Raw genomic sequence first — 22,956 nt, 5'->3', positions numbered from 1 at the left:
TGGGAAGGAGCTCTGCTCGGTCCCCTGTGGGGGCTAGGGAAGCTGCAGGCAACCCCTGCCCTGCGCGGGCCGGCCTGCCTGACATCCTTCCGTTCTCATGACCACCCCCAGGGAGATGAAGGTAGAGAAGAGAAGCGACTGTCCTGGCCACGAGGTAAGAAGCAATCCACGGTGGAGACAGCGGGCTTCACCACCACGCTCCACCTGCTAATGTGCGACCAGGCGTGGACGGATGGGGGACAGCTGCCTGGGAGTTGGGAGAGGGACCTCTGTCCCAGACAGGCTTGGGGTGCTGCAGGGCGAAGGTGTGAGGGGTGCGGAACTGACTGCTTGGCTCCCCTCCTCCTCTCCCACCTGTCTGCCTCGGAGGTCTTTGCCTCCTGCTGAGACGGGGTTGGGTGGGGTGTTGCCCCAAGGGGAGGCCGGCAGCCTGACATCAGGCGCCTTATGCATGCGCAGTGAGCCAGTCTGGGAAGCCACCCTGGGTCCTGCTGGAGGGAACAAGCAGAGTGCCTGAAACTGCTTCCTGGACCCCCTGTCACGCACCCGGTGACATCTGCACGCAAACGATGCCGACAAGCTCCGACGAAGAGCACCGAGCTGTGGATCAGGAGAGCAGCTGCTGCCAGGTGCTTCAGGGCACCTCCGAGGCACATTTTCAGATTTCAGAAAAACCCTGGGCACCCACGCTGTTGAAATCGCGGCCCGTGGATGTGGCAGACTGAGGCTTCTTTGTTCCTGACGAGTGACTCATGAACGCCCTTTGAAAGAGAACGAAACAGACGCGTTTTGATGGGGCAAATACATGCAGAATGCAGCCACCAGGCCATCTAATTTAGGCCAGCGAGGGCAAGGCCAGCCAAGCCCCCAGGCTGACCTGCCCCAGGAGGACCTCGTCCTGGGCCCACGGGGAAGGGGGGCAGGGCAGCCAGCTCTCCCAGGGCTGTGGTCTTCCTGGGCCTCCACCTGGGATGGAGGCGATCTCAGTGATGCGCTTACCATAAAGCCACGAGAGTCCAAGTAGGCAGCACCGACTGCACTTAGCAGTCCTGTGTCCAGTAATTCCCTTAACTCTGCCAGCATTCTGAATGAGGAGCTAGGGCACAGAGAGAATGAGGAACTTGCCTAAGGACACACAGCTATCCAGCGGCACAGATGAGGTGCAAATCGGGCAGTCTGGATACAGGGTCTGGGCTCCGGTGGAAAGAGCTCTTCTACGAAGTCAGAAAATCTGGGCAGGAATCCAGGCTCCACCCTTTACAACCTGTGTGCCCTCCGAAAAGTCCCTCAACCTGTAGGAGCCTTGGTTTTCTACTCTGCAGTTGGAGGGCGAGGCCTCTCTGACACTGCTGTTGGAGCCGATCTGAATCCAAGGTGAGCACTGGCCATCCCCCTGCCCTTGGGCCTTACTCAATGAGCCCACACTTTAGGAGGGAAGCCCTTTGAATCCACAGTGTTGGGAAGAGCAGCAGAGAGGAAAGAAAGGCAGGTAAGTGTCTCAAGGGCCTTCAGGACGTAGACTTTTGTTGTCAAATGGTCTAAATTATTGATAGTGCCACCTGCCCTGGCATCTATGCGTGCATGGGCTCCTGATACACACACACACACACACACACACACACACACACACACACACAACTAACCAGGAATCCATCAGCTGTGAACTAGAGTGTGTTTTCCTAAGTGTGAAGAAGAGCCGCAGCCTCTCCAGCTGCTGCCGGCATCTGGAGTGTGCGTTGCCTCAGCTTTGCAAACCGGGGCGAGCTTGAGTCCTGCGGATGCATTCTTTTCCAGGAAATATGGCTGGTTTGCATCAGCCCTGGGTCACTTCTCTCTAGTCTTTTCAGATTCTGGAAACCCCACGTTGTTGATGAAGGGGAAGCAACAACAAATCAGGGTCGAGAAGGGCACCGGAGCTGCCCGCCCTCTGCTGCAGGCACCTGGCTCCAGGCATGTGCCTGTGGACGATCCCCAGGGTTGCGGCCGCACCGGTGTTCTTGAACTCTGGCTTCCTGACAAGAAGGAAATAATTTTCACATGGCGGACAGGGACCCTGAAAATGGCGCTCCCGAGGTGGAAGTTCCTGACTAATTCCTCTGTGGCATTTCTGACACCTCCCTCCGCCCCGCCCCCAGACTGAGCAACCTGGTCTCAGTCCTCCGGGTTACTCAAGGGACAGGCACTGGATGGTCCTGCTCAGCTTGCAGACTGTGGGGACCACACAGAAGCTGGGCACAGGACTGGCCTCTGTCCGTGGCTGATTCTTCAGCCTCTACTCGACCTTGTTCTCAGCTCCACGCTGGGCTCAGTCAGGTACTGTGGGATGGGACAGCCCACCGTGAACCCACTGGTTCCATTGATCTACTTCTTCTAGTCAAGTCTAAATTCCCTTTCTTTAAAATTGGGTTGTTAATCACTCAGAAGGTAGAGAGCCCCAACTAAGGCAGAAATGTTTTACGGAGTGTACTGAACACCAAGCTGGGCCGTCATTGTGGAGGATAACATGGTGGGGACGCCCCGGAGCGCCTCCCTAGGCAGGTACCCTGGGCAGAGGCTCCGTATTCCTCCTGTGGATAACTACCAGACAGCTGGCTGCTCTCGCTTCTGATTCAAGAGGGATTTTTTTTCTGTGTATGTCGGGAAAGTGTGATGTGGTGCTGGATTAGTCTGAGTGCTATGCCACATGTTTCTAGAAACTTAAAGGGGCACATTCCTGTAGCACGGGTGCCACTGCCTCATGTCTGAGTTGAAGGTGGGTCTCCACTGGGGCCCAGGATGTCTAGAGCGGGACTCAGAAGACAGTTGACCGAGGGCCCTGGGATATGGCAGGCACCCAGGCTTTATCTTTTTTGTGTTTTTTTTTTTTTTTTGGCGGTGCTGGGGATCGAACCCGGGGCTTTGTGCTTACAAGGCAAGCACTCTACTGACTGAGCTATCTCCCCAGTCCCACCCAGGCTTTGGAGACAGGCAAACCCCCGTTTGAAGTCCCAGCTCAGGTCCTCAGCAGTTAGGGACACTAGAAGTTTTGCAGCTTGTGGAGTCAAAGTTTCCTCATCTGTGAAACGGGGAAAAACCCCACCTAAGGACTGTTAGGAAATTACATTTACCAGTGTGCTTCACGCACCAGCACGCAGTAGGTGCTCACAAACCTTGGTCCTGTCCCTTTCCATTAGGCGAACATACTTGACCCTAAAATAGTCCAAGGAATTGGTGGGAATTAAAGGTGCCTATGGTTCCAGATAAACATGGAAACCTTTTCAGTGGCTTGACATGGTAGCTCTGTCTTCTTTTATCATCTTCTCAGCTGTCTAAGACTTGGAGAGTCCTCATCTTTACTGGAGGGCAACTGATGACATCAGGTGACATCAGGGGCCTGGGCTTTCTCTCTGGCCTGGCTCTCGCAGCCAGCAGTCCCTCCTCCTATTCAACTCACCCCACCCCGGGGATCCTACCGCTGATCTCAGCTGCTGAGAGGGGCAGGAGCAAAGAGCTTGAACTCGGCTCAGGAAACCAAGGTCCACCAAGCACCCTCTCCTGTTTCTCGTGACGTGTGTTCTAGCTGGACTCCTGCACTCAGCTTCTTGAAGATAGTCACTGCTGCAGTCCTTTGAGCACTGGAAATGATTTTGCTCCATGGTCTGATCTTCCTTCCAAGGTCACCGCTGTCCCAGATTCAGGCAAAACTAGTATTACTCTTTGTAAGAACTACTGATTGCAAGAAGTCATTTACCAGGAAGGGATAATCCCCAGGCTATATCTGGTAGTTACACTACACGCCATTCATAAGACGCCTACAAAATAATAAAATGGAAGGCGACCTTGTGTGTGAGGGTTTCTGAAAGCATAATGAGTTAGAATTGCAGGTAACTGACCCCATAGACGTAAATGCATCAGACCCAGCAGCACTCATGGGATGCCACTGCGGGTAGAGGCGGCACCATGATCGGTTTCATAAAAAGCAGACACCTGAGGGCGAGGAATCATTCCCCAGGACAGTCCTGGAAGACAACCCAGACCTCGTCCACTGAACATACTGAAAGAGGCCAAAGAGCCCGAGTGCCAAGAGCTGCGTCACCAGCTCTAACTCTCTAACCGCACTTCGCTCTGCTCGCTCGCCCTGCCCCACCCAGGGGAAGGAGCCTCTGTGGTGAGAACTGCTAAGATAACTGACATGCTATAAACTCCAAAGAATGATGAAAAGCCAGCAATCTGCCTTTCTCGCTGCTGCCAAAGAATGTGCTTCACATTTTATTGCCTAGAAAGATAAAATCATGCATTGCTTTTGATGCTGGCTGTTGCTCTGCTAATTTGAAGCCCTCCTGCCTTGCGTGAGCTTGTCTGGTGTTGGGGCCACTTGTTTGCTCTTACATTGCTGACCACTGGGGCAGGGGCCCTGACTTTTCACGGACTTTTTCCTGGGTCTGTGCTGAGAGAGACCCTCACGTAGTTAAATCTTGCTCTTTTCTGTGGCCACCACCTGGGTTTGTCTGCCTCTTGCTAAGACTCAGAGTTTGAGAGAATCACCACTGCAGATTCAGAGCTTCTAAGACCTTCCAAGAATCAGAGCTTTTAGAACAAGCATCTTAGGGATGTAGATAGGGGAAATCTCTCCCTTTTCTGTACTTCCAAGTCCCATCAAGTCCAGTTCAATGCCTCCTCCTGGAAGCCATCTGACAACCTGGCAGTCAAAATGGTCTCTCCCTCCTCTTAATTCCCAGAAACACCTGGCTTGTCTTTGGAGGCCACTCTCCACATTCTATTGCAGGTCCTGGGCATTTCTCTGCTTATCCTCACTTGTAGAGTCCCAGTCCCCAGAGGGAGAGGGTTCAGAGCAAATCCCAGTTGCATTACATCCTAAACATGCATCTGTAAGTACAGAATGTAAGCCTTTTGTTCAGCTTATGGAACTGTGCAATACACACCTAATAAAGGCTTTGTGAGGATTCAACTCGTAAAGTCGACCGTACATTGCCAGGCACCAGAATGACCCTCCATAAACATGTTGGTTGGTTGAATGAAAGAATGAATCTCCATTTTCATGATTCATACATGGGAACGAAACCACCCTGCCATCTCAGCAAGGGTGTTTAGTGCTTGCATGATTCCAGAGCCTCAGCCCCCAGCGTGGGGCTGATGAAGCAAGCCAAACACCTCTGTCCAGTTGATGCTAAGACCTTTCCAAAAAAGCAAGCTCATTCTTCCTGAAATCAGTTGATCCAATGAAAAACTGCTAGAATGTACTTACAAATAATAAATTAAACCAAGGTTCTCAGACCTTCACTGAAGAAATGCACCTTCTATTTTGTGGAATCTACTTAGCATTTTTACTGCTTCTAGCTGCTTGTGTGATTGGGGATAGGTGGCCCTCCCCCCAGCCCTCCCAAACCTAGGAAAGCCACGGATCCTCATGCCAACTCTGATGGGCAGCCTGTTCCAGAGCTAGGCACAGCACAGTCAGCACAGCCCAGGTTTAGACGTCCTGAGCAGGCCATCCCAGCCTAGGGGTTCCACAGCACACAAGACCAGAGGAGGCTTAAAACCCCTCAACTCAGTGGGGGTGTTGCTCAGTGGTAGAGGGCTTGCCTGGCATGCTTGAGGCCCTGGGTGTGAGCCTGCAACAGCAAAACCAACCAAACAAACCAAACCCGACCTTCCCTCTAGGAGCCTGTTTCCTGAAATGTGCTGTGTGTGAGTGGGAGAAGTCTATAGGGTCCACTGATTCCCTCAGGAAACTTCTGGGCTCCAGGTGGTACAGGACCCTCCAGGGGAGAGAGAAAGACAAAAAACAGGGAGAAACACAAAAGTCTTGAATCCCTGTATTTTTTGCCCTGGTGTAAATTCATCCATTCAAATATCACGTTTTGAGCACACACTAGGCCTTCGGGAGGTACAGCTGAAAGGAACACACACTGAATTCCCTTCGCACACTCAGGTTCAGGGACAGAGATGAACACGTACTGTGGAAGGTGGGATTCGTGGTTCAACTTCCGCACTGTGATGAAACACCTGAGGCGATCAACTTGGAAGGAGGCCCATGGTTTCCCAGCCCCGTCGCAGCGTAGCACATCATGGTGGGAGCGGGCAGTGGAGGACATTGTTCACCTCACGGAAGCCAGGAAACACAGAGAAGGACAGGAAGGGGTCAAGGTCCCAAAATTCCCTTCAAGGGCACTCTCCCCAGGTCCCAGTTCCTCCAGCTAAGCCCCACCTCCTGAAGCTTCCACCACCTCCCAACAGCACCACAGATTGGGGACCAGGCCTTTAACACAGGCCCATGGGGACATTTCAGGCCCAAACCAAGGCAGGCTATCACAGAACAAGGCGCCCCAGGAGCAAGGAGGGAGACCTCCCAGCTCCACCTGGGCAGGGGTGGTGGGGGTTTATGGGCATCAGAGATTTTGAGCTGCGTTTTGGAAGATGGGAAAGAGCTCAACAGGGAGACAGGGGCAGAGGGCCTTCAGGCAGCTGAGGAAGAGCTTGCACGGTGACCCTGGAAGCTGTGAGCTGTCCAGCCCATTTCCCAACCTGCGGCCAGGAGAGGTTTGGAAAATGCAAATCTGCTGGAGACGGTTCTGTGGCTCTCCATCACCCTAGGGAAAGGGTGAGATTGCACCACAGCGTCTTCTAAGTTCTTCCATGAGCAGGCTTCCCGCCACCCCACACCTTGCCCGGTGACACTAAGCGCCCACCTCACTCTGCACCAGCTCTCACTCCCCGAACTCCAGCGCCTACTCCTCATTGCTCCCCCTCTCCTCTGGATGAGGGGCCTCCCTGGGCTCTTGGCTCCTTCCTGTTTAGTCTGCCCTCCTCTCCCGATTGTCAGCTTCAGAGGGCCAGGTCTGTGGCTCACGAGCTCACTACTGGATTCTTGGAGTTGGTGCAGGATCTGATATAAAACAGGAATCAGGAGTGACGGAACAAACGAACCGGTTAGTGTGAGTGTATCTTGGATATTCGTGAGGTTTGAGGAGAAAAGAGGCTGAGCAGTAGGGTGGTCTAGACCTGGAAGGGCCTGAGATAGCACCCTAAGGGACTGGGGTTTTATTCACAAGCTGTTGGGAGCCATTGGAAGATTTTTAAGTGGGCCCCATACCAGATTTGCATATTTGAAGGATCTCAGTTGGCAAGATAACTCTGGCGCCCACGTGAACAGGATCTGTTAGAGAGTTGTCTATGCTGGAGACAGGAAGATCTGTGCTAAAGTCACATATGCCACACAGGGATGGGTGGGAGGTGAAGACGGGGACAACAATGTGGGTAATAAACAGATGGAACCATCGAGATCTGGTGCCTGGATTGCGGGAGGAGGGAGGAGGCCTCCAGGAGGTACCACAGCTTCTGACTGGACAGCAAGGGGAGAAGCGCAGATTGCATCCATAGTACCGCGAAATGAAGTATCAGTTCACTTTGGGTTAGCAATCGTAGGGGTCTCTGATCAAAGCAAAGCATTTTTCTCTACTGCCTCTGGTTAGCCTTTCTGAGAGGGTTACCTGTGGGCTCTCTGGCCCTGCTGGGAACTCTCAGACTCCAGAAGGGTGAGGACCACCCGCTTGCTAATCAGGTGGGCCCTGAGTCCTGCTCAACAGGGAGCTGATCCTCAGCATCTGCAGCCTTCTGTCTGCAGGGGTGAGCAGGCGCTATCCGGAGTGCCCTCTGCTCCTAAGGGTCAGGCTGGATTGCTGTGTCATATTATGGAGCTGGGCACAAAGGCAGCATTGATCAGCCGGCGACCCTGTTGTCAAATCCCTTGGTCACTGCCTTGCAGTGCCCTGCCTCCAGCTAGTCACTCAGACTGCCCCAGCGTGCCCAACCAGACATTTCCACAGGCCTGGCCCCGTGGGACCTTCTTGCCATACTCAGGGCTCTGAAGCGTTCAGGACAGGACGCTGGTGGAGACTGGGAGTCCTGACCCAGAGTTGTTGTGCTGGGAGCCATATGGAAAATTTGAACAGGGCCTGAACAAACTGCAGAGCTCACTTCTTGGCATTTGCAAGTGGGACTCACCAAAGTGCAGTGCAGAGCTGGCCAGTGAGGTCGGCTTTGGCTCAAACCTGGAAGGGAGCGGGAGAGTCCAGGACAGGAAGGAAGGGATGCTGGAGCAAATGGAGCCAGGGTGTAGCCCCGTTCTAAAAACATCGGCAGAAAAAGCAACCTTCCGAGGCAAAGTGTCTGGCACCACACCCTGAGGAGGGCATGGCCACCAGGCTCTGCCCCCAGGGCTGCCCGAGGCAGCTCACAAATGCTGCTCCCCAACCAAGTGGCAAGGTCTCCGAAAACAGCTCATAAACTCCTTGCAAAGAGTCACACACAGGGCCTTGCAGACATCGGGAATTCCACAGCACTGAGAAAAAGAAGTCTCTGTTTAAAGCCATGAGTAGGTCTCTTATGTGACTCAGGGTTGTCACTTCTGCTTAGAGACAGGAAATATCCACAGCTCCACATCATACGGGCCACCAACCACTCCCTGGGCGACAGTTAAGCACTTTCAGAATGAATATCAGGCGCTTTCAGATCCCTCAGGAACGTTTCCGCTCTTAAGTCATCATTTTTGCCAGTGGTTCCCCGGGGCTTGTGACAGCGAGCGCTGTCTGCAAGGGTCTTGCTGGCTTACAAACTCGCTCACCTTTAGGACTGGCCCCCCGTGCGCATACCCTTGTAGAGGGACCCACTTTGGTTTTGAGTTTCTCCTCTAAAGTGCCAGATGAAGCTTTGCAAAGCTGCATTATCTGCAGTGCTATTAAAAATATATAGATTTCCAGGACCTGCCCCTGAAGACTGATTCTGCAGGTCCGTGGTAGGGCCTTCTGGAATCTGGATTTTTATAAAGAGTCCCTGGACATTCTCGTGATTAGACAGGTATTGGCAATACTTTTGAACCAAGGGGCCCTAGGATAGGCCAGGACCAGGTTGATGGTCATTTGTCACCATAGCCCAACAGGGGGCAGGAGATGCTGGTGTGAGTGACTGTGGGGACCTAGGACCAGGAGAGGCCTGTGCTGGGCATGAAGATGGGGAGCGAGGCTCGGGGGAAAGGCTGAGGTGGGGTTTTCCTGAACATCCTGAGTCTGCGAGATCACCCTGGATAATGTGTTCTAAACACGGCGGCTGCTGCTCAGATGATGAGTCACGCGGATAGGACTGCTTGGACAGACCCATTCGGGACCTAGTGACAGGTCAAAACAAATGAGTCTAGAGAGTTAGAAGATCTATTTTAGGGCAGGTTCAGCAGCCCTTCCCGGTCAGCCCACTGTGGCCTTGTGAAGAGGGTGTCGCCGCGGGGCATCCGTCCCGGGTCCCTCTGCGCCCTGTTCTGCAGGGTGAAGGACGCCTCTCTGAAGGGCGTTTGTGGCGGGAGGCTGAGCACCTCTGCTCACACCCCCTCAGCTGCCTCCCCCCGCCTGGGGGCAGCACAGCACCTGTGCCGTGGCTGGACCTCTTCGGGGGATCCCTCTGCATCGCTGGGTCTCAGGAGTCCTGGCTGTGTGATGGAGGGGCCAGCTGGACTCCCCAGTGACACTTGTGATCACCACGGCTTTGAGTCTGATTTTCTCTTAAAGGCATCAGACACCACTCAGCCCTGTGGCCAGAATCGCTGTGTATCCTGACTTGTCGCTGAGCCTGGTCTCCAGCTGTTTTCCATCTCCGCTCTTCTCCCCAGGTCCACCCTGACCAGGCTCTGCTTGAAGTGGGTGAGCTGGGGACCCCTCCTGGGCCAGGTTGAATAATCAGAGTGAGGGCTTGCACTGAGGGGCTTTCTCTCTCCACCCCAGCAACATCACTGTGGTCCCAGCTGGAAGTCACCAGCAGAGCCCTGACCAGCAGGAGCCTTGCTGAGGCTGCAGTATCTGCTCGAGGATTAAAAACCAAAGTCTCAGAGGTGGGCAGGCAGCAGACTGGAGTCCTCCTGGGGCCTGAGCACTGTCAGGGAAGATGTTTGTCCTCTGTGGTTTAGCTCTGGTTTGGGGAGCTTGCTTCCTGAAAGGTGATTAAAAGGCCTTCTTTGACCAGTGAAGAAAATGGCCCAAGGGAGATATATTTTCAAGGGAAGGATGTCAAATGTAAGACCAATAATGGATTTTTATTGAGCAACTACTATGTGTCAGATAGTAATAATCTCTAATTCTTGTATTAACCCTGCTAGACATGATGGTGCTTCTGTAGTGAGTGAGCTATGCCATTAACAAAGGCCATACACATTTTGTCTTTCCACAATGTCAGAATTTATTGAATAACAATAATTTCACAAACTACAACCCCTTACTGGGTTGTTATTCTCTGAGTACTTGTGGACTACCTGACAGTCATGACCTGGATAATTGCAGGTTTTTTGTTTTGTTTTGTTTTGTTTTTGGTACTGGGAATTGAGCCCAGGGGTGCTGTAACACTGAGTCACATCCCCAGATCTTTTAATTTTTTAATTTTGAGACAGGGCTTGCTAAGTTGCCCAGGCTGGCCTCAAACTTGTGATCCTTCTGCCTCAGCCTCCCTAGTGGCTGGGTCACAGGCATGCGCCTGCAGACCGGCTAGGTCTTGATTACTAATATACCTGCATCACTCAAGTCACGCGTCAGAGTTCACACAAGGATAGGTCTAGGTTACGGAACGGCTAGGAAGGGGCTGAGGCCGCCTGGGGTGTTTCGGGATGCTGTCCCGGGGCACAGGCAGAGGGCAGAGACAAGTGCAGCTCGCGGTGGGCAGTCAGGAGGGGTTTGGGGGAGCCAGTTCCCCAGTTCTGGCAGTTCAAGATGCGGGTCTGGAGAGAGGGCAGTTTAAAGGCTCAGCTCGGAGGGGGCCGTGTCCTGCAGCCCGGGCAGAGGAATCGCTGCGCCGACGTCTGCGGACAGAGACCCCGAGCTCCGTCGCTGTGATGATGTTCCTGGGCAAGGCTGTGAGGAGGGACCGGAGGATGGGGCCAGAGAGGACGGCAGTGCCTAGCCTCGGGGGCGCCTTGCACGGGTCTCAGGGGAGGCAGTGCGTCCGGTGGGACCGACAAGCTCCTGCGCCTGGCGCTCCCGCCATGGTTGGGCGCTCGCACGTCCAGGTGCTCCTGGTCCACGGTGATAATTGGCGCGCATAAGTTACTTATCCCGCGCGGTCAGGTGATCCGGACAGCAGGCTGGTGCCGTGGTCACGTGGTCCTGGACGGCAGGCCTGCGATGGTCAGGTGGTCCAGTGCTCAGGGTTGTCGGGGCAGGTGGTGGTTGGTACTTGTACAAACACGGTGTCGCGTCCTACCTTGGACTTGTGCTCGAGATGAAGGGCAAATGCTGCTTTAAACAGCCTGAGACCCCCTGCAGTGAAGGCCAGGGAGTGACCGGAGCAGGAAAAGCCCGCTCTCTACAACCTCCCTCCTGTCATTCCACTTCCAATGGAGAAGCCAAGCCTCCCAGGGAGGCCCCGTCAAGGTCAGAGAAGGTCGTGTGGCTGTGATGTCAACTGTGGGTCCCAAACTCGGTAGGCCTATACTTTCTTTTCTTTTCTTTCTTTCTTATTTTTTCTTTTTTAGTTTTTAACCCTTTTTATAATAGCAATTTGTGGAATTTTTTTGCTAATAGCTTTACTGAGATATAATATACACACCATGAAATTCAATCCTTTAAAGTTATAATTCATCTTCAGAGTCGTGCAACCACCACTATAATCAGTTTTAGAAGATTTTCCTCATTCAAAAAAAGAAACCCTATCCTTAAACTGTCACCCCATTCCCCCCACGCCCTTCCCAGTCTTAGCAACCAACACTGTTGTCTGTCTCTATAGCTGTCTGTCCAAGATGGTTCATACAAATGGAAGCACACTGTGTGGGCTTTGGGATTGACGTTTCACTGGACATGGGTTTCAAGGGTCATCCGTTTGCAGAGGGTATCAGTACTTCATTCTTGTTAGGGCTGAATAATATTCCATTCTTTTAGGGGTTGAATTGTGTGCTCTTCACCCCCAACTCCAGATGCTGAAACCCCAACCCTTGTGTCTCACGGTGGGACAGGCTTTAGAAGTAGGGTCATGGCAGACATGATTCCTTAAGACGGGGTCATCCTGGAGAAGGGTGGGTCTCTAATCCAACATGCCTGCTCTCCTTAGGAAAAGGGGAAGCTTGGACGCTGGCATGGACACACACGGGGGATCACCTTGTGGAGATGGAGGCAGAGACTGGGGTGACATTTCCACAAACCAAGAACTGCCAGAGGTGGCCAGCAAAACAGCAGCTGCTGGGTAGAGCCCGCAGCTGACTCTCCCTACGGAGAGAGGGTGTCAGACAGGGAACCAGTCCTGCTGGTGCCTGGATCTCCAGCTTGCAGCCCCCACGCCTGGGAGGCGGTGCATCTGGACTGTTTGAGACCCTTGGCCCGCGGCAGTTAGGACAGTCCCTGTGTGGACACCTCGGCCTGTGGCAGTTGGTCAGGACCATCCCCATGTGGACAAGCCACGCTTGTTTTTCCCTCCGTGGGTTCTCAGACGTCTGGTCTGTTTGCGCTTTGGGGCTGTTAGGAGAGCCACTAGCATTCAGGACCTGGTGACCACATGTTCGCCTTTCCGCAGGGTGTGTCCCTAGGAGTGCACTGATGTCACGAGACCTCTTTAAGCTTTTCGTGAACTCCAGAGTGTTTCCTGAAGTGGGTGCTGCATTTACTCCCCACCGCCTGAGAGGCCCGTCTCCCATCTCCACCAACCCTCTGTCCTGGTGGGGTGAATGTGAAGTGCGTTCACGCTGTGGGGGCCTGGGGGACGGGGCAGGCGCCGGGGACTCCGCCCAGGGTCTCCCGGGCCAAGCATGTGCTGCCCCACGTTGTGGTTTGACTTGGTTTTTCCTGAGGACTGATGATGGTGAGTGTCTTGTCATTTTTCCTTGATGATCTTTGGAACGTCTTTGGAGAAATGTCTCTGGATCTATTGCCCTTTTCTGAGTTGGGTGTTGTTTTTTTCAGTACTGGGGATGAACCCGGGCTTTGCACATGCTGGCCAGAGGCTCTGCCACCGAGCTCCCCCGGGGCCAGTAAGAGTCCCTTATAGACCCAGACCCTCTAGCTCAAGCTCCTTGTCAGACACCTTATATAAAAACCCTATATCCTTACAATACTGGCTTTATTTTCTCTCTTTCATTATTTTTATCTTCGCGATGCTGGGGTGAAGCCAGGGCACGGTTCATGCCGAGCACACGCTCGACCACCGAGCTACACCCCAGCCCTCTCTCCTGGTGTGTGTTTGGAGCATGGAAGTGTGTGGTTTGGGCAAAGTCCAGTTTACCTATCCCAGTCGGGCTGGGCCCACTTGCTTGGCCTCTGTACTTGCCCCTCTGCGACCATTTCTCCAGGAGCAGCCAACGGGGTCTTTTTGTGTAAAGCAAATCATTCCAGCGCCCTGCTTGAGGACAGCACTCACAGCCGCAGTCTGTGCTGCGGGCTCCTCAGGGCTGCTTCTCCCCCGGCACGGTGCTGCAGCTGCTCTGAACTTCTTTCTCATAATCGCTACCAGACTCCTGCCTCAGGGCCTTTGCACATGTCCCTTTGTAAGACTTATGCTCAGCTGCTCCTTTCCTTCATCCCAGCCCCAGTTCAAATGCTGCTCCCCACAACAAACCTTTTCTGATCATCTTCTCTAATGCCACTACACCACCCTTCACCCCAGATACAACTTTGTATCACCCTGTTTCATTCTTTTTGGTGGGACTTACATGAGATTACTCTACTGCATGCCTTAAACATGCATTTACTCATCACATCACTTCTGCTGTTAGAACCTAACTTCTCTGACACCAGTGACCTTATTCACCTTTGCATCTTATTTCAGGGACAGCACTTAGAATCTAGTAGGTTCTTAGTAAACACTGGTTGAATTAATGAGGAGTGCAGTGCAGCAGCAACCAGAGGTGTGTCAGCATGGTGCTCAGAAATGCAAGAAAACTTCCTGAATCGAAGAATCAAAAAGAACCATTAGCATAGCCTAGGTTATAGGCTTTGCGATGCCGGACTTCGGGCAGGATGGGAAAACCAAGTCCTGGCCTGTGGTGCTGCCTTCGCAAGCTAGCAGCATGCTTCTCCCGTGTTAGCGTGCAAGCAGATCCGTCCTGGAGCTTGTGAAGTCCTGCAGGCATTGCTACCCAGCTCCCAGGTGCTGCTGCTGGTCACGCTGAGTGGCCAGTGTTGAGGAGGCAGGAGACCCTTCCTGTGTGACGATGTCACGTCACCTCCTGTTGAAGCCGGTGAGCTCCTCTAAGGCTCCCCCCACGGAGGAAGATGTACACATTTCAGTGTCGAGTGGGTGACCAGCCACGGCCCCTCTCAACCAATGCTTGAATTCCTCTCAAACATCTTTCCCAGGTTTTGAGCAGAGAAGCAGCCATCACGGGAAGACACCCACCACGCCTGAGCATGTGTCAAACCCCTGACTTTTTCTTATATTGAATTCGTAAGTCTTCCCCTTCCGTATTCTGAAAGACGAGCAACTCTGTGCAACTCTACTAACATTTACGAGGCACCTACTGTGTGCCTGCCCTGTTTTAGAGCTAAAGGTACAAAGATGAATAAAGCCATCTCTCCTTTTCCCGGGAGCCTAATCTGGTGACAGGGCAGGATGAGAAAACAAGTGTTCTAATCTCCATGTGACGTGGAAGCTTGTGCAACAGAAGCAGCTAGTGCTTGGGAGAACCAAAGCACTTTATTTCCAGAGTGAAGTTGAGACTTAACAGGTCCGTGAAACCAAGTGCTTCCATCTTGTGTGACTTGTTATCTGGTAAAAACAAGTACTTCACACTGAAAGAGAACAGGGGGATGCCCCAGAGATGCACCCGAAGCTCTGTGGAGGAGAGAGGGCAGGACTCCACCAGAGGGTCCGAAAGAATCACAAAGAGCCCTAACCTCTGGGCGAAGACTTGAGCTTGACCCTGAAGGACAGTCAGAGGTGTTCCACGCGGACGGGAGAAGAGTGTTGCTCCGGGCAGAGGGGTCGGTGTGAGGCACTTGAGGGTGAGCAAGGTCGTCAGGTGTGCAGGGAGGGATGACAGCTGGCTTGTCCCAGGTCAGACACAGGTGAGGAGAACTGCAGTGCCCTGCTGCACAGAAGGGTGCTGTTGGTTGGGGAAGAGGCAGTTTGCTGCACCAGTAAACTTCCCCCACAAAGGGCCACACGGCACTGCACATATCACGTGGGGGCCATCTGGTGTCTGCGGTGACTACTCAACCTGCCACCAGGGATGTGGGTAAATTCGTGTGCCAAGAACACCTGACGGCCATTTACATTTGAGTTCCATTTGATTTTCATGTGCATGAAATATTATTCTTTTGATTTTTTTTTCAACCCCTGGAAAAGGTCACAACCGTTCTTATCTCAAGGGTGCCACAAAAACAGGGGGTGGTGGGAGTGTTTGGACCCCGAGCTGAATGTGTCAACCCCTGAGTCAGAGCAGAGCTGGAGGAGGGCACAGGTCAGGAAGCTGGAGAAAAGTCTAGAATGGATCGTGGCCGAGGAGCTCAGATTTTATCTGTTGGCCAACAGGACGCTCTTCAGCCAGGGAGGACGTGCTCAGATGAGGTGCGAGTGAACTTCCACCTGCCCGAGGGGTCCTACCAACCTAAGAATGGATGACAATAGCGGGGAAGAGAGTGATTTGACTCAGAACATAAATCATCACAAGCACTCTTGGAAAGCGTTAGCAAAGCCTATTTACGTTCAGAGTACCAATTAAACATTTTTTTGTTTCTTTTCCACTAAAACAATCCCCGCCCCCCGTTGGCACTTGTTTGTGTTATTCCAAGTACTTGAAAACAACAAATGGCATTTTCTTAATTACTCTAAGACAAATAATATTTATTAACACAAATTGCCTTTGTTCATCTGATCCAGTTTATTGAGTTGTATTCTACGTGTGTTTCGTTCCGTTTCACAGGTGTGACTCAGAGCTGGGAGGCCCGGGCTCCGCCTCTTGGCAGGGCAGGTAGGCTTACTCTGCAGGACTGGTAAATATTAACAACCCACTCCGGGGGGAGAAGTGTGCACATACATTATTAGTTTTAATTTTTACTGATGTAGAGGATTGTGGCACACAATATTCAAGTAATTGCAAGTTGCCCACTACACTCTCTTGCAAATTCCACGTCGCTAATTGACAGCCCATCTGTCTGTATTTCAGCCATGATGTGACACAGAGGGTGATGAATAAATGCCTGGTCTCATCCAGCTTAATAAAGAAGTTACCGTGTCAGTGACAAACGAGTGTAGATCTGACACCAGTGCCGGCTGACATTTGTTTATGTTAATGAGCAAGCGGAGAGCAACAGGAAGGTGTACCTGTGACTTCCTTCACTGTCCCGACAGCAGCGGCCTCTCTCGGGTGCTCAGGAAACAGGCACCAGTTTTGAGTTTTCCCTCAAAAACTTTGCCACTTACAGGCTGGGATTTAGCTCAGCAGTAGAGTGCTTGCTTAGCATGTGTGAGGCACTGGGTTCCATCCTCAGCACCACATAAAATAAATAAATAAGTGAATAAAATAAAGGTATTATGTCCATCTAAAACTAAAAAAAAATATTAAAAAAAACTTCGCCACCACAATGTCGTGACTGCAGACATGGCTTGGTTTTGGTGGTGCTGGAGAAGATGGAGAACCAGGTCCTGTGTGTGGTGGGCAAGGCTCCACCACTGAGCTACCACCCCAGCCGGAGGTGACCCCTTTTTAAATACAGTCTGCATCGTTAATGTTTTCTCTGTCAGTTTATTCAGTTTAGACAATCAATGACACGATAAGTCAAGTCATGATTTTCAGTATTTTCAGTTTCTCTCTGTGGACGGTTTCAAGCGATCAGAATGCAGAATCGAGAGACTTGTGGGAGCACACCAGCGAGCAGCATCTCTCCCGGACAGACACAGAAGCAATCTATAAGGCCCCCTAGGGTGACAACCAGCTCCCTGGAGTTAGCACAAGCTGGCTCCAGCACAGAGCTGATTGTCCCTCATTTACCTAGAATGGCCCCTTGCACTTCAGCATTGAAAGTGTCACCCACAGAAACCTTGTTAAAACAAAACAATGAATAGCCCTCAAGTACCCTTTCTTTAAAGTTAGCTATGAGTGAATCGGCTTGTCATCTCTTCTCAAAACTTAGCTCTAATGGCCATCTAAGGCGTGCTTGTTCTCAAATGTCTAGGGCCGGGATTAGGTCCTCGGTAGTGACCTGGGTCTGATGGAGGTTTTTGCTGCCGAAGGAGAAACATGGAGAGTGGAACCTTGAATACCAGAGCAGGAGGCTGCCAGAGGCTTCTGTCATCCAGGGAGGCTAATTCACCTGCTGCGGGGAGGCAAAGCTGGCTCTGAAATCTGAACTTCCCCTTGTGACGTAGTTTTGGAGTGGGGCCGTGAGACGCTGCCACCTCCCATGGCTGGTTTCTGTTTATCCCACTCCTGACCACAGTTCCTCTAAGGCCGGCTCCGTCCATTCCAAGAGTAATCATTTACAGTTAATGGCAAGTGGCCGAGAGGGCCTGTGTGAGCCCAGCCAACCCCCAAGCAAGTCGCAGAGTTGAGCACACATCGCACACCTCCGTCTGCGCGAGGAAAGTGCCAGGCCCCTGTGAACTCCTGGAGGCAGAGCATTCCTTCGGAAAATGGGCTGCTAGCCAGTCTCGTGGGCTGCTGCACACTCACTTCTCCTTCTCTTTCTCCATGGTTTGAGTGCGGTTTGACCCTAATGATTCATGTGTTGAAGGCTTAGTCCTTAGTGTGGTGGTGCCTTTAAGAGTTGGAACTTAGTGTGAGATGATTAGGTCATTAGTGACCCGGCCATTTGAAGAAATTAAGGTTGTTTTCTTAGGACCTCCATTATCTCTCATGAGAGTGAGTGGTTATAAAAGAGGGAGCTTGACCCTGAATCTCTCCTGGCTTCCCTCCTCACCACTGTGACTGGTCTTGCAAGTATTCCCAACGTCATGCCACCATCCACCACGAGACTTTCATTGGAGGCTAAATAGATGGGGCTGCATAATCTTGGGCTTTCAGCCTCCAAAGATGTAAGCTAAATAAACCTCTTTTCATTATAAAGTTCCAAGCCTTGGGTAATTTGTCATAACAACAGTAAATGGACTACTACTACACTTGCTATTTTGTCTTAATAGAGGACTGTGTTCTCTTATATGAAACCCAAGGGTTAGATATGCATAGATTTACAATTTCTCAGATTTTAGAATGATAACACAGCTTACATGGTATAATTTTGAATCACTCCTAGTGGGGCCTGGGGTAATGTTCCATAATCAAGCACATTTATATTTTCTAACAAAACATAAATATTCATATGGAGTGGAATAAACAAGAATACATAGCTTCAGGGTAGGGTTGTGGCTCAGTGGTAGAGCACTTGCCTAGCATGTGTGAGGCACTGGGTTCAATTCTCAGCACCACATATAAATAAATGAATAAAATAAAGGGTTGTCAACATCTTAAATAATTTAATAAAAAATACATAGCTTCATGTCAGTTCATCTTGGGTCAATTTTATCACTAAGAATTATTTTGTTTATTTTTAAGACTATTTTTATTTGTTTTTTTAAATAACTTTATTTAATTAATTTATCTATTTAATGTGGTGGTGCTGAGGATTGAACCCAGTGCCTCACACATGCTAGGCAAGCACTCTACCACTGAGCTACAACCCCAGACCCCTCAAGAATTATTTTAAAGCCTAGGTTTTCAGGGTTTTTTAGAATTAAAAAAATCAAAATTTTCATAATTAAGGGACCACAGGCCTGTAATGGCATTATCAGCATCTCTAAAAAAAAAATTTTTTTTAATTGTCGATGAAACTTTATTTACTTATATGTGGTGCTGAGGATGGAACCCAGTGCCTCACACGTGCTAGGCAAGCGCTCTGCCACTGAGCCACAACCCCAGCCTATTAGCATCTTCTTGATGCCTTAAAAACGTGTGTATGTTTTCTTGATGCTTGTTTAATTTTCTTTGCTGAAAGCTCCTTATTCTTCTTATATTAACCCCAGAGAGGCATTGCTTTCGCTCTAGGCTTTTGCACCGGCAAGGCGGGTTTCGAAGGGCAGAGTGCCTGCTCTGGTGTTCTGCCTCGCTCGCAGCCCTTTTGCACCACAGACGGACTTGGTAACTGCTTACTTGTTTCTTCCAGCCTTCTCACCCACTTACCTAACTCAGCACCGCTTTGCAACTCCACTTTTTGAGGCCACTAAAGATTCTTGTGCCTTAAGAATTATATGAAACTACAAGGGGCTGGGTGTGTGACCATTCTCAGCACCGCATAAAAATGAATGAATAAAATAAAGGTATTGTGTCCATCTACAACTAAAAAAAATTAAAAAAAAAAAAAAGAATTACATGAAACTACAAGAATGAAGAGCAGGAGCTGCACATAAGGAAAGACAGGAAGAATACCAAGCTTAGCTCTGAACGCGGTGGAAGAGATTCGATGAGTCTGCTTAATGCTGGACTAGACACCCAGGAAAAACCTACTTTCTCTTCAGCCTCTCATAACCTCATAGAAATCAGACCTCCAAAATCCAAGACTCAAAAAGTCATCTAGGATGTTCTCTAACCTCAAACCAGTACACAAAGACTGGACTGGAAAACTAGGTAGGAGGGAACAAGACCACCTCATGTAGAAGAGGATATACTAAGATAAATAACGCACACAGACTCGAAGGGCACAAAACTGCAAGTAGAGGAAACCCCCAAAGACACCAAAAGGGTGAGACACACAAAGGGAAGAAAGAGGCAGGGGTATGTACAGTTTTTAGATTGTAATTTATTGCCTAGTACAAGGATAAAAGCTACCCACTAATGCATTTATTTTAGAAAGTTAAATTTCACATGCAGTGCTACTAAAATACCAAAAGCCATACATAATGTCTGACCCACTCTGCCACCTCATATGGCAAATTCTTACATGGGAGCTTAAAAAAGATTGTTTGGTCCAGTGTCCTACAGTCAGGAGACTTTTTGTCTCACATATTGAGTTTCCAATGTCTCTCACACTTCCTCCTTTTCAGATGCACAAAAGGTTTTTGTCAAGTTTCTCTTGGTTTTTATTGCTGGCAGCTACAGAAACCATGCCACATGCCTGGTGTAGAGTTATAGGGTGTGATTTTCTTTGACTAGTGTCTTCAGAACTTCTGTGTTTTAAAATATAGCTATGAGAATTTCCATGGGAGCTGTAAATGAAAATCTGTAACTCTTTACTGGACTAGTCATGTCTGAGACTGGTCGGCTGGTGTTGCTGCGCATTCTGAGAGTCCCTTCTCAGACAGGCCCCAGGGTCCCCGAAGGTCCCCCCACTTCCAACAGGGACAACATTTTGGTGTTCGCTGATCTACCAGGGTGGGGCCTGGCCTGGTACCCTAAAACTATATACACCCAAGGGAGAACACTTTTAAATGGAAAAGCTGAGGACGTTCACTAGGGGCCGGTCGGCGCTCTGCCAAGTCAAGGACTTGGGATGCAATCCCCACCTGGCAGCTGACTTTGCTATCGGGACAATTGTCTTCTACACAAAACAAGTACCCATCTCCTTATCTGTCCCCTAAGAGCGCCAGGTGTAAAGCACACAGTCACTGCACGGCCCGTGCTCATCACAGTGACGGGTCCCACACGGTGCAAGCGGACCCGGTCACCGCGCGGGGTGCCCTGGGCGTCGCGCAGCCTCCAGCAGGGGGCGAGCTCCTCCCACCGTCGTCTCGCTGGACGGGCCTTCCCCGCGGTTCGGGTGGGGATTCCCGGGGATTCCTCGCCAGGGGTGGGGCTGGCCCGCGGAGGAGTGGGCTCCGGTTCCGCCGCGGGGAGTGTTCCGCACACCCTGCTCGCGCGCTGCCGGGCCCGGGCGCAGCCCGGGGCTCGGTCGGGCCGGGAGGCGTCCGTGCGCCGCCAGCCCGGGGGGCGCGCCCTCGAACCCCGGCGCGCGGCGCGCCCTGAACGCCTAGACAATGCGGCGCGCGGCGGCCAGGAGCGGCTGGCGGGCCGGGGCGCGCGCCGCCTTCCTTCCTGCAGGCTCCGCTTCCCGGCGGCGCGGCGGCGGCGAGCGCGCCCATTGGCGGCCCGGCCCTCCGCGCCGCCCCGCCCCGCGCCGGGCCGGCCGCCGCCCCCGGCCCGGACCCGCCCCTCTCCGCGGGAGGCGCTCGGGGCCGGCGGCTGGGTGGCGGGCAGTTCCCGCCGGCTCTGCGCGCCCGCCTCGGGGCTCGCTCGGAGAGGACGCGGCGGCGGACGCGCAGCCCTCGGCGCGCGCGGGCGGACGGCCGGGCGGAGCTGCGGGGCCGCGCCGCCCCTGCTCCCGCGGCCGGCCCGCGCCCTGCGGCGGCGGCTCCCGCGCCGCGCTCCCTTTGTCCGCGGGCCGGAGCGGCGGCGGCGCCCGAGCGCGCGGCGGTCGGAGCCCGCGGCGGCGGCTGAGGCGGCGGCTTCCCCGCGGCCGGCCGCCCGCGCGCCGCGGCGATGCCGGACCAGATCTCCGTGTCGGAATTCGTGGCCGAGACCCTCGAGGACTACAAGGCGCCCACGGCCTCTAGCTTCACCACCCGCACGGCCCACTGCCGGAACACGGTGGCGGCCATCGAGGAGGTGAGCGGCGGCCTCGCGGGCGGCGGGCGGGCGGCTCGGCCGCAGGTACCGCGGCGCCGCGCCCCGGGCCGACCCCGCCCGCGGCCCGCGCCCTCCCGCCGCTGCGCATCCACACCCGGGAAAAGTTTCTCGTGCTCCTGAGCCGGAGCGGCAGGGCCAGCCCTGCCCAGAACAGAAGCCCTTTGTTCCCGTGGAGGTGGCTTGCGTGAGAGGCTGGGTGGCCACCTTGGGCCTTTCCGAGATCCCGCGCGCCCGCCCTCCTCTCCCTCGCGGGTTGGGCTGCGGCGTCCACGTCCCGCGGCGCGGCCAACTTCGGCCCGGGAGTCGCGATCGGCGGTGAGCGGGGCACCCAGGTGCCCGCGGCGGCCCGGGGTCGTGGGTGCCCGCGCGGACCTCGCCAACTTGTTCCCGAAGTGGCCCGGCGGGGGCAGCTGTGCGCCCTCAGTCGCCCCCCGCAGCCGCCCGGTGCCCCGACTCTGGGTCGGTCGGGGGGACCCGGGCTGCTCAGGGAGGGTGCCCCGCCGGCTGGGCCGCCCTGCCGCCTCCACGCAGCGCTGCACCGCGTGTGCGGAGCCGGCACCTTGAGGTCCAAAACCATCGGTGGCCACTCGCCGGGTCCCACCTGCTGGAAGTCTGGTCGCCTCCCTTCCGCTCAACCTGGGAAAGGCCTAATTTTAGCAAAGGACTTTCAAGGTGCAAAGTCATCGTGCCGAGCTGCTAGCCAGTGAGCTCTCCAGATGCTGGGGAGAGGGAGCGTTTAGGAGCACCGCAGCTTATGTAGAAAATTAAAGCAGCCTACGGTGTGGGAAGGGGCAGCCCGAGAGTCCAGGGGCCACGGCCTCACCTGGGTGCTTGTTTTCCTTTCCTAACTAACGGGATCAGAATGCTGCTTTCAGCATCAGAGGCTTTGTGTGCCAAGTGCTTTGCGCTCATTATAGGTGACAGATTTAAAGCCACACGTGTGGCAACAGTGAATTGATGATTACGTTTCTTTTGGCCACCATGTCAAGTTGCAGTTTTAAAATTGAGTATTTTAGGTGTTTTTGAAGAAAATGCTTGGGCTATAGTGAATGGGGGTGTGTCACCAGTGAGCGGTCGTGTTACCCCTCCCCCTTTGAACAAAGCATCTGCTGTTAGGAATTGCTTGGGAAAAAAATCTAGAATGTTTTTCCTTGGTGGAAATTTTTTTTCTTTGTAGACATAAACAGTCAATACTAGGCTAAAAGACAAATACCAGATTCAGCATTCTGAATGTTGAAGTATGGCTAGGGCATCCTCCCTGCCTCCCTCCTCTCCTCCCTGTTTTTGGCAGAGAACTGCAAGTAAACCTTTCTTGGTGAGTTCTGTGATTCTCAGATCACTTCTCTCTACTTTTATGAGCAAAGCTTAAAAGGATGTCTTCTGAC

The 22,956-nt window shown here is 52.7% G+C and overlaps 1 protein-coding gene and 1 long non-coding RNA gene across 5 annotated transcripts in view; one reads left to right on the top strand and one right to left on the bottom strand.

Annotated features, from left to right (window-relative positions):
- Window positions 1–418: 418 nt before the first annotated feature.
- On the bottom strand, window positions 419–6,094 carry LOC124962742 (uncharacterized). Its single transcript, XR_007104573.1, has 3 exons — window positions 5,959–6,094; window positions 1,644–2,012; window positions 419–761 (listed from the first exon to the last, which is right to left on the bottom strand). It is a non-coding gene; the product is annotated as an uncharacterized LOC124962742 (long non-coding RNA).
- Window positions 6,095–21,115: 15,021 nt separating this feature from the next.
- The window catches only part of Asap2 (ArfGAP with SH3 domain, ankyrin repeat and PH domain 2), a 126,975-nt gene continuing 125,134 nt past the window's right edge, over window positions 21,116–22,956 (top strand). For 3 of the 4 annotated variants that reach the window (XM_047523498.1, XM_047523496.1, XM_047523495.1), the window contains exon 1: window positions 21,294–21,550. In XM_047523498.1, the coding sequence (XP_047379454.1) occupies window positions 21,425–21,550 (126 nt within the window). In that variant the 5' untranslated portion in view covers window positions 21,294–21,424. Of the gene's footprint in view, window positions 21,551–22,956 lie in introns of all 4 variants that reach the window. The other variant, XM_047523497.1, reaches the window with a different exon arrangement.

The sequence above is a fragment of the Sciurus carolinensis genome, chromosome 13, assembly GCF_902686445.1.
Source record: "Sciurus carolinensis chromosome 13, mSciCar1.2, whole genome shotgun sequence".
NCBI classification, from domain to species: Eukaryota; Metazoa; Chordata; class Mammalia; order Rodentia; family Sciuridae; genus Sciurus; species Sciurus carolinensis.
Note: the sequence above shows the minus strand (reverse complement) of the source record. Positions and strands in the feature narration are given on the sequence as shown.